Source organism: Cucurbita moschata, unplaced genomic scaffold, assembly GCF_002738365.1.
Source record: "Cucurbita moschata cultivar Rifu unplaced genomic scaffold, Cmos_1.0 Cmo_Scf00029, whole genome shotgun sequence".
NCBI lineage: Eukaryota > Viridiplantae > Streptophyta > Magnoliopsida > Cucurbitales > Cucurbitaceae > Cucurbita > Cucurbita moschata.
Genome location: NW_019268545.1, coordinates 712853 through 724614, shown reverse-complemented (window position 1 = coordinate 724614; position 11762 = coordinate 712853). Strand labels below are relative to the sequence as shown.

Below are 11762 nucleotides of genomic sequence, written 5' to 3'. Positions count from 1 at the left end.
CCAAAATGTATTCTAGGGAGTACTTAGGTCATATACTATTGAAGTTGGGGTTGTTTCTTATTCGCTTGTAGCCTATAACATTGCTTCCTTTCAAATAATTTTCAACACATTCTTTTGCTCACGTCTCATACAACATTTTTTTGTCAAACTTGTTTCAAGACTCGATAATATGTCAAGATTATGCATACAGTTTGCTCCTCACGTGACATACTTGTTCGTCAGATAAGAAAAAATGTCGTACAATCGTTGTTAAACATATTTATGTTTAACGAGTGATATTTTGCAGACATGAATATATGTATTATAGAAATTGCAAGTTGGGCAGCTTTTATGAGTCAAAAGTTAATGAGAATATACATCCGGGCAGACATGGCCTTATTATGTGCATTACAAAAACTACGTATGAATACTCAATTTAATATACATGGTCAACTTAAATAGCAGCCTTTACAATTTGACTTGGCCAAATTCATCCACTTTTAGTATAAATAGGGAGGTACCCATATCCCATTTTGAACACGATTCAGAATACTAATTAGCAATCGAAGAAAGTTCTTGAAATGGCATTCATCCAAGCAATCCTCTTCACTCTTGCTTTGCTATTGTCCTCTTGTAAGTATACATAATACATAATCACCTTACCTTAATACTCATTTTTGTTGTGTTTTTCAAAATAGATACCCTTGTGTCTGATGATGGTGTTGTTAAACAGCCCATGCAGCTACCATTGTTGTTAAAAACAATTGTGGACATACCATATGGCCAGCTACATTAACCAGCGGTAGTGGACAACCCCAACTCGCCATGACTGGATTTCAATTAGCTTCAACAGAGTCCCAGACTCTCAATGTCCCTACACCATGGACTGGCAGAATTTGGGCTCGAACCCGCTGCTTCACAGATGACTCTTCAAGGTTTTCATGTGAAACGGGAGACTGTGCCTCTGGCTCTAGAGACTGCAATGGCGCTGGAGGAATTCCACCAGCTACGTTAGCTGAATTCACATTGGCACCAAACGGAGGCTTAGATTTCTATGATATCAGCCTTGTGGATGGCTTCAACTTACCCATGTCCATAACTACAAATGGTGGAACAGGACAGTGTGTGTCCCCCAAATGCTCTGCAGATGTCAATGGAGTTTGCCCATTACATTTGCAAGTCAGGACGGCTGATGGGATCGTGATTGGGTGTAAGAGCTCATGCCTCGCATCTAACCTCCCAAAGGATTGTTGCACTGCCGAATTTAACGACCCAAAAGTATGTCAACCAAGCGACTCTGCCAAGATCTTCGAGTCCCAATGCCCCCAGGCTTATAGCTATGCTTATGACGATGAAAACAGCACTTTCACATGCAGCGCTGAACCCAACTATGAAGTTACCTTCTGCCCATAATCATCCACAAACCATGTATTTCAATCAAATAAATCACTAATAAATAATGTTCAAATGAATAAAATCCATCTTATTTACTTCACGGATCTTTTCTTCCCTACCCGAACCGCTATGATTTTACTTTTCGTTTTCACGCTCTGCCCAAGTGCAATGGCAGAGGCAATGTTAGCAATGGGTCCATCCAAAGGTCCTCCGGGAAGACAAGAGCTATAGTTATCACATCCCGGAGTTAAATATGCATACACATAGAGTAAACATACTTAAAATCGTTTAGAGACGGATCAATGCCTATGTACATAGATGATTAGTTATCACAAGTTTCCAAAACCGAATCTAAAACCATTCACAACCATAAAGATTTTGATCACCTAACCTGCAAGCACTAAGGCTTCCACGTGATCCTCGTACTCGAATTACAACACCGGGTTAGGAAGGTACAAACCTTCTAACTTTTTCTTTTATTTTTCAAGTTCATGGATTTATTTAAGGGTCTTAAGAAGGAAATTTCCTCGAACTACAAAAAGAGAAAAGTTCATAAAATAATCTCAATGGCTTAAGAAAAATATAAAATATAACTGTAACCAGTCATAATGATACATTCTATGAATTTGTGTAGCAAAATTGTTGTCCCGCTGCCGCAAGAGTGCGATTGTGACACTGAGCATCTGGACTTGAGTACCCGCATGTGGGACTGCACGTAGCACTCCTTTTAGTCACGCATGAAGGTACGTTGTGAGTGGTTTTTCTTTCCATTCGACCTCTGTTTGACTGTTTTTCGATTTGGTTTCGATGTTAATCCTAATATGATTTGAATTAGGACCTGTTTGAAGAATTTGTTAGAATTTGGGGCATTGAATGAGCGGGAATGGAATCAACTTAGGCGGTCACGAACAAGTAAACATCTACAAGAATTTATTTCAAGCCGTACTTATAGGACTGAATTATATGACTAAAGAATGCATGATTAAAGAGTTTGAATGAGCTGAATGATGAGTATGGTAGATGTGTTACAAATAACTGAAGTACTCCGAGAACTTAAAAACTTTACATTGTATAAAAATTTCATCATGCTAAGAACTCATATATGAGTTAAGGACCATTATTCATTGATTTATGTACGAGTATGTATAGGTGAACTGAGTGAAGAAAAAGTCATTAGAGCTCGTACGATTTCACGATTACCAAGGTCAAGACATTTCCAATAGACTTACATTCATGGATCATGAGAATCGATAATGGAGTTGAACCACAGTGCTCCCATAACCATAACCAGTTTAGCCCCACAAGCTAGTCTAGAAAGTCTTGGAAGCTCGAGTCCAAGATATAAACTGTCAAGATGCTCTAAGAACCTAGTTAACTACCACAACGCTCAAAGTACCACAAGTTACACGACATTTATGGATCATGTAAATTTACTCAACCTAGTTCGTAGGCATTTCAACAGTAAGTCTACATTCCATGTTGGCCTATGCTGATATCACTAATTTTACTTAGCTAGTAGTAGCCTAATCCTACTCATCATGGTCTGATTCTACTTATGGACCCTCGTACATTTAACTTGAAATATATTTTTTTAAAAAAAAACTAACTTAATAGATTAAATTGGTAAAAAAAAAAAAAAAAAAAACCTTAATCACCTTAAATTGCTTCCATTACTTTAAAAGCATCTCTAAAACGGTTCAAAATTTTAGAACGTAATCAAGAGTCTCAAAAGAGAGTCATCCAAGTCGTTAAAGTCGACTGGGAGACATGTAAGTCATTACAATCCAACCCTACCCTACTTTTAAAAATATTACGAAGATTAACAATATTTTAACACCAATGTTAGTGATCAGTTGTGACTTGTAAATATTTGATATTTAAATTTTATAAAATTTAGTTATGAATGTAACATATACAGTAGATAAATATGATTTTTAAAATAATTTTAAAAAAATCAAATCGACAATCAAATCTAACCCAACCAAAAATTGATTGTTGGATTGAGTTACGAATCTTATTTCGATCCCAGAACACTTTTAACCCATTCTTTAATACAATAAAAAAAATATTCAAATTCAAATTCAAATTCAAATTCAAATTTACATTGATAAGCAATTTTTAATTCTATATTTAATGCCTACAACTACAAGTTACGAATGTCAACTCAACAATAGTTGACCAAAATTGTAAATTATTTATTTTTAATTTTAATATATATATATATTTCCAATCCTAGCTGGAAAGGGAGGGAAAGGATACTCAATTTAAAGGGAGTAAACAGAATTCCATACTCAATCTCATAGATACATATAGAATTCTGTGGAAAGCCGTATTCGATGAAAGTCGTATGTACGGCTTGGAGGGAGATCTTTCATATCTTTCGAGATCCACCCTACAATATGGGGTCAAAAAGCCAAAATAAATGATTTTAGCCCTTATAAAAAGAAAATTGATTCTTGAACTCCTTTCACGCTCATGTCACGTCGAGGTACTGCAGAAGAAAAAATTGCAAAATCCGATTCAATTTATCGTAATCGATTAGTTAACATGTTGGTTAACCGTTCATCTTCGGCGCAAGAGCGCTCAATCAGTGAGCTATTATGCACTCTTTCAAGGGTGGCTGCTTCTAGGCAAACCTCCTGGCTGTCTCTGCACCCCTACCTCCTTTATCACTGAGCGGTCATTTAGGAGCCTTAGCTGGTGATTCGGGCTGTTTCCCTCTCGACGATGAAGCTTATCCCCCATCGTCTCACTGGCCGACCTTGACCCCTGTTATTTTGAGATCATATTTTGTTAAGATGAAACTATATGTGCTTATATTTATTTTATTTTATTAAAATAAAGAATAATCTAACAACCAAAAGTTTATTTCAAATAAAAATAATAATTATTATTATTATTTATTATTATTATTATTATTACATAAAGGCAATGATGATGCTAAATTGGTAATGAAGATGTTCCGCTTTTACCTTTCCTATAATGGAAGAGCATCTTCTTCGACACGTCACCTTTTTTTATTTATTTATTTATTTCAATGTATTATATTATATTTACACGTCATCTCCCAAAAACTTTTATTTAAATATCATTTTGTTTATTAATTTTTAAAATCTATTTTATAATATTTGAATTTATACCCCCAATTTTAAAAATAAAAATAAAAATAAAAACAACTCATTTAGGCTAAATTACTATATTGTCCCCTTTGAGGGCTTCCTCAAAAGGAAGAAGATGTATTCCTTATTTCCTAAATCATTTCGTAAATTAGTCGATGTGGGACTTTCATCATCCGACACACACCTCCCCTCGAGGATATTGACACGACTAAGTTTAGGGCATTACTCTGATACCATGTTAGGAATCAACGACTCTCCACAATGGTATAATATTGTCCACCGTGAGCATAACATCTCGTGGCTTTACTTTGAGCTTCACCAAAATGCCTCATACCAGTGGAGATGTATTCCTTTACTTATAAACCCAGGATCATTCCCTATATATATAATGAAAAATCATTAATATTTTATTTTAAAAATGTTAAAAATGTTTTTTAAGAGTTTTCGAGACTTTTATTAAAATTTTTAATTTTTTTAAAAAAATTTCAAAAATACTTTTAATTTTTTTTTATAAAAAAAAAAGCTTCAAAACACATTTAAATTTAAAAAAAATTCAAAAAATATCATTATTATTAATATCACATTTTAAAAATATTTATAAACTTTTAAAAGGTAACGTTAAAAAATTTAGAAATAATCTATGAAAAGTCAAGTTCATATTTTGACGGCAATAATTTTTTTTTAAATATTTCTTAAATATAATAAAGAGTTTTAAAATTTTAAAAAAAATTAAGGGTATTAATTAATTTTCTTTTGGTTTAAAGATATTTTTAAAATAAAGTATTAATTATTTTGATGGAATATAAAGTATATGCTACTTTTATTAAGCTATTAATTTAATACCAAATATTTATCGAGATTACTGAAATTACCAAAAAGTACTTACATTCAACTGACATTTACGAATTTCTCTCCCTCCCTCGATCCTTTCAAACCGTTGTCTTGTTCTTTCTGCGCCTGAGTTGAAGCCCACCATTTCAGACTGTCCACCGAAAGCAACGCGCCGTCGTGCTTAACTTTCAGAGGCGTTTCCCTTACGCTTCGCTTTCTCTTCCACTCAGCTTCCTCAGCTCTCACCGATTCTTCTGACCTATTGAAACCATGAGCAGATTCAGCAGATTCGAGCTGATTGACCGCTACTACTCTCACTGTCCTTCTCTTCTACTCACCGAGGCTGAGACCTCCATTGTCCTCCCCAAACCTCTCGCATTCCCCTTCCATTCCTTTGTTGAAGAAGTGGATGACTTCGATTTCGCCTTCGACTTGTTGAGCCATCGGCGTGTTCGACCTTCCGCGTTTGATGTCTTCGATTCCTTCGCCGATCTGGTTCGGATCGATGAGGCGCCGTTGGTTTCGTCTTACCGGCGGATTCGGAGAGTTGAGAAATCGAGAGATGAGGTTTTGTTGCAGAAGTTGAGCGATCGAGTTAGTGAGCTCGAGGCGCGGTTTGATCGGTTGAGTAGAGCGAGGGTTAGTGGTTATGGTGATCGGAAGTACTCGTTTACGAAGGAAATTAAAGGAGTGGAGAAGAATAGCGTCGATCGGAAGTATAAGCTGGTAGCTGAGATCAAAGATGGGAAGAAGATCAAGGAGGGCAACAATGGTGGAGTTTTGCAGAACTACAAGTGGAGTGCTGAGATTAAAGGGAAGAACGAGAGAGATCCAATCAGGAAATACACTGTGGAGGTTTCAACTGGAAATGGAAACGAGAGTACAGAAAAGAAGGATGAGAAGAAAAAGAAGGGGAAGAAAGTCGGGAATGAGACGCGTGTGGTTGAGATTGACGACACTGAAGATCAAGGAGCTGTTGTCTTAAGACAGGTATCGACATTAATTGATAAGTTTTTCATAATAGTTCCAAAATCTGGTGGTATTCGTAGAATTTTATCGTTGTTTCTCTTTCTTGTTTGTTTTTCTGCCTTGGAAATTGGTAATTCTTATATGAACAAGATTGATGAATTGCTTGAGCTTGGATTGCCTTTTCAATGGACGCTTAAAACTAATGAAGGGATTCGTTTCCTGTAAAATCATATTGCAAGGAGCAAATACTCGATCAATTTGAAGAGATATAGATCTGTTTCTGTAGGTTGAATTCAAAAGCTTTACTGAAAGGAACATCCTTTTTTTTGGCCAGTTACTTCAAGTATATAATAGAGAAGAAAAGGTGGGAAGTTTTTGTGCCTTGAAAACGTGGTAGAGGATGGAGTTTGTTAGCCTCTTCCAGACCCCACTTATTATTGATTAGGTAAATAGTTTCTGATTGTACCCGATCCTTTCTTATCTGGCTATTTGAAAACTCTCTTGAAATGCCCCAGCTAACGATCGTATCTGGCTATTTGAAAACTCTCTTGAAATGCCCCAGCTAACTACTCGCTTAAGTGTCGAATGGTTTTTTGAGTGCATTTAATCAATCGATCCTTGGATTACGTGTGTAGGATGACTCCCCTCTGGTGAAGTGAAGGGATCATTTTCAAAAGCCGAAAGCAAAATTCCAGTCAAAGAAAACGGACAAGCCAAAGGGCCGGAAAAAGCGAAAAAAAAAAAAAAAAAAAGTCTTTAATATGCAACTTTCTAAATATTTAATGAACTCAGCTCCATGTTTAGTTTTCTAAGCTTGCAGTTTCAACTTAGTCGATCATTAAAAATGTTGCAGCTAAGTGCATATACTTATAAAGGGTATTTCTCCTAAGGTTTTTAAAACGCATATGCTAGAGAGAGGCTTCCACACCCTTATAAAGGGTGTTTCTTCTCTTCCCCAACCGATGTGGAATCTCACAATCCACCCTCCCTATGGGGCCAGAGTCCTCGCTAGCACTTGTTCCCTTCTCCAATCAATGTGGGACCTCCCCAATCCACCCTCCTTAGAGACCCAGCGTCCTTGCTGGCACACCGCCTCGTGTCCAATCCCCTTCGGGGCTCAGCCTCCTCGCTGGCACATCGCCCAGTATCTGGCTCTGATACTATTTGTAACAGCTCAAGCCCACCATTAGCAGATATTGTCCTCTTTGGGCTTTCCCAAGGAGAGGTTTCCACACCCTTATAAAGGGTGTTCCATTCTACTCGCCAACCGTCCTGTCTCATTTAGTTTTTCAATTCAGAATTCTATTGTCAAGTTTTACTGTTACAGGAAATATATAGGGAACTTATGAAATGTATTTTTGTGGTGCAAGGCATTTGCGAAGAGAACTAGAGTTGTGGAGAATAAGAAGGGTAAGAAGAAGGAGTTGTCTCCTCAAGAAGCAGCTCTTATCATTCAGTTAAGTTTCAGAGAATACTTAATTCACAGGTCAAAGGTTCTCCGTGCTCTTAGAGATCTGTCAATTGCCAAGACAAAGTTGAAGGAGATCAGAGAATCCTTCAATAACTTTGCTTACTGTCAGCGGCTAGCTCGGGATGCAGAGGAGCGCCAGAGGTTCACTGAAAAAATAATTGTGTTGCTCCTCACTGTCGATGCTATTGAGGTGAATATCTCTCTCTTCTTTCTACTAGTAAATTAGCACGTGAAGTATATGTTTGTTAATATATTATATTATAACTATATTAATCTTAATTCCTTTTCAAATGTTGACTTTTGTTCTACAAAATGATATATATTTTTAACGTGTAAGACGTTTCATTATCCTGTTATTACAATGATCACAATTGTTGGTGTTAGTGGGTATAATCCTACATTAAAGAATAATCATGTATTTCTCAGCATGTAGGAGTACCCTCATTTCTTTTTATAGACCTTGTATACTATTATTTGATTTCTCTTCGTGTTTTGTTATTTAGAACAACGTTTTTTATTCAAAGAGTAATGCGCCTTTTAAGATCCCTGTAGTCTTGTTCTTTGCTTTAGATTTCAATAGTCCTAAATTAATTGTTTTCTTGACAGTTTGACTTGATCGTAATCTCTCACTTGAGTATTAACCAGCATATTATCTTCCTTCTTTCCTTGAAAGAAACTACATCGCTTACTTCATGTAGAGTATTTCTTTGGTTCATCTGTCTATTTCTTTGTTTCATCTGTCTGTTTTAGTTTCATGTTCTTTGATTTGTTCTTTCAAATGTTTTGACCGATGTTGCTCAACTTGTTATATACCCTGTTTCCTTGTTGTATCATATGGATTTCTTACTATTCATACTTTTAAGTTAGATTCCTTCCTGCAGCATCAATTGTTTTTTAAGGTAAAAATACTTGTATCGTTTATGTGTTTCTTATTTTGTTTCGATCTAACAAAGGATCGAAAATGAAATGTTCAAACAAGCAAAGGTTTGCTCTCTCCCCTCTCCTCTTTCTATTCTCCGAACCTAGTGTTCATCCATTCTTAGCCTTCATCCATCTTAGGGTTCATCCATTTTAGCCTTCTTATGAATGAAAATTCTAGTTTTATTTGAGGCTCTTGTAGAGTATAAGGCTTTTTAGAAGCTGTAGTGTCTGAAAGGATTTCTTTTTCATCAATCCTTTTGGCTTGGATCTTTTCAAGATTGAAAAAAAAAAAAAAAAAAAAAAGGTTCTAGCCTTTTCTCCATTGTTGTTTATCACAAGCAACTTCTTGGTTTGAGGAAGTTTAGTTGACGTTATGCAGTATCCATTAACATCTCACTTCTTTAGACATGCTGAGTGAGTTTGAGATCTTTCGGTTAAGTAAGAAGATGAATCGTTTTTGTTGGATTCTCACCTTATTCTCTTTCAACTCAACGTCATTAGATCAAAAAATAAAAGATTTTGAAGTTTGGATTAGAAAGAAAGGAAAAAGAAGTAGTCTTTACAAATTTTAGTGATTGATTTTTGGATTCCCAACAGTTTGCTCATTATAAATGGAAGGATGTTAAGGAAACATTAGAAAAGTATCTTCACGGTTTGGTGGTCATCGGTCCTTTTATGAGCTATAAGGCATTGTTGTAAGTAGAAGAGCGGTAACACAAAAGTTTTGCAATGAAAAATGGATAACTTTTGAAACTTGCATTTGAAAATTGAAAAGTGGTCATGAGATGAGCACTCTCATCTAGAGTTTATCGAAGGTTATGGAGGATGAGTTTCAGTCACAAACTTTTTCTTTTCCTTTTTTCTCTCCTTTTCGAGTTTATACCCTTTGAGTAATGGTCTCTCTTTTTCATCTTTGTTCTTGAAAAAGATGCTCATTTCCTAATTGATTAGGAGCTTAAAACTATTTTAATTTATTTTATATTTAAACTAAATAAAAAGAGTTTTCATCAAATTCAAGAAATTGAGGCATTAGGCTTCCCAGGAGAAGTTCACAGTTTGGTTTGGGTCGGTTTGATATTTGACTTCCGAAGAAAACCTGCTTCGTAAAATCGATCCAAATGATTTTAAAACTGTTTGCATTCTGTTTCATTTACGGCTTCTCTGGTCTGGTTGTCAAATAGTTGTTTTATGGTGAAGGGAGGTGCTCTTCCTTCCTCCACGTCGTGATACTGGTTGTTGTAACAGCTCACCGCTAGCAGATATTGTCTTCTTTGGGCTTGTCTTTAAGGTTTTTAAAACGCGTCTGCTAGGGATAGGTTTCTACACCCTTATAAAGAATATTTCGTTCTCCTCTCCAACTGATGTGGGATCTTACCGTTGTCGTTTGGCTCTCTGCTTTATTTGCTATTTTGCAATTTAATTGACTTGAGAGAAGTAAGAGATTTTTAATGATATTGAGAAGTCCTGGGGAGAGGTTTGGTCTTCTGTTAAATTTGTTGCTTCCTTTTGGGCATCTATTTCTAAAGAATTTGTAACCATCTTTAGTTTTTGTTTTATTTGGATTGAAGTCGCTGCTTATATTTTATTACCATTATATACATATATATATATATATATCTTGTAGCTAGCTTAGTTTCTAGGCTCTTGTTTTAATTACAAGTTCCAGTTGCGTCATTCTAGGAGTCGGTCATATGTTTCTTCAAGCACAATCTAAAACTTTTCTTGTCAAACATGAAAGCTTATATACTTATTCAGTTGATTGCGAGATAAATAAACAATGACCTGAGACATACAAATGTAAGGGATTGATACATTGCATTTCTTTTGTAGGGAGTTGATCTGATGGTGCGAACTTCAAAGAGGTCAATGGTAATCGAGCTAGAAGCCATGCTTGAGGTGGTCGATCCCCAACCTGTTAAAAGATCGATTTCCTTTCGGAGAAGAACGTTCGATATGCCTAGTGGAAGCATCAATAAGGAAATTGCAGCTGGTGTAGCCCAGGTAGTCGAGTTGATCGATCAAGCAGAGAACAGTGTCAATGCTCATGAGGCCTCTGAATAAAGAGACGTGGTTTCTCATACTACTGCCTCTTTCGAGTTTCGAGTAACGGTTCCTGTTGAAGATGGAGCGGCGGCCTTACACCTTCGGTATGTTTTACAGAGCTGAGCTTTTGATTATGCAGTAACAACGTTCATGTAGAAGATGAAGTGTTTATGCTTGTGTTATGTCCAAACTATATTTTTACCTAATCTTTGCTATTTGGATTGATATCTATCTATGTCATATGAAACCTTTGGACTGCTGTGTTTTACTGCAATTTCTTTCCCATTTTCTTCTATTTCAACTTCCATGGCATCTTGATCATGACTGCAGCAATGGAGAATAGCTATTTAAGTTGCTCAAAAGATGGCACATAGCCAACTTGGAGAAGTTCGTGAAGGACTTGATCACGAACATAGAACATCCATTTCGACATATTTTTTTTCGAGAATGAAACCCGAGATGACCAATTTGGACACTGATATCATCATACCAAAGTATAAGGGTTGCAATAGGCCTAAACTCAATTTCACGAAAGAGTTTATGTAACCAGATATTTCAGCCGTTCATGAATATAATATAGATTTGAGTCGAACATTATGAATAAAATGAGACTTAGCGACTATAGGTTAGTAGAAATCTAGGGTTGTTACAGTATGTATGTATGTTGTTCGAACTCGAGTTCGCTATAGATTGAGGCTTAAAATATAGATTGGTTGTAATATGAAAACCCTAACCAAGCGGATATGAGAACTCGACGTGATATGCAAACCCCTAGATCACAAATCTTAAAACTCCAAAATCAAGATAATTTCATCCTAAATTATTACAACTCTTGGAAATTCGATCTAAGAATCTTATCGAATAATAAGACTTCTTGATTTAAAATATCCAAGAACCTCAAAACGCTAAGAAACCCTCCAATGAATTATCTTGTTGATCAAATATCTAACGTAAAAAAATAAATAAATAAATAAATAAATAATAATAATAATTTGAGATTTGAATCAGTGCACAAGTAAGATTGATCATATTAA

General features: G+C 35.8%; 2 protein-coding genes across 2 annotated transcripts; both read left to right on the top strand.

Moving 5' to 3' along the window:
* The first annotated feature begins 514 nt into the window (after positions 1-514).
* LOC111463787 (thaumatin-like protein 1b) lies at positions 515-1474 on the top strand. Its single transcript, XM_023107691.1, has 2 exons — positions 515-612; positions 713-1474. The coding sequence occupies exons 1-2, from the start codon at positions 561-563 to the stop codon at positions 1390-1392; spliced, it is 732 nt and encodes a 243-aa protein (XP_022963459.1). The 5' UTR covers positions 515-560; the 3' UTR covers positions 1393-1474.
* Positions 1475-5452: 3978 nt separating this feature from the next.
* Positions 5453-10989, top strand: LOC111463994 (BAG family molecular chaperone regulator 7-like). Its single transcript, XM_023108036.1, has 3 exons — positions 5453-6314; positions 7664-7954; positions 10516-10989. The coding sequence occupies exons 1-3, from the start codon at positions 5595-5597 to the stop codon at positions 10744-10746; spliced, it is 1242 nt and encodes a 413-aa protein (XP_022963804.1). The 5' UTR covers positions 5453-5594; the 3' UTR covers positions 10747-10989.
* The last annotated feature ends 773 nt before the right edge of the window (positions 10990-11762 follow it).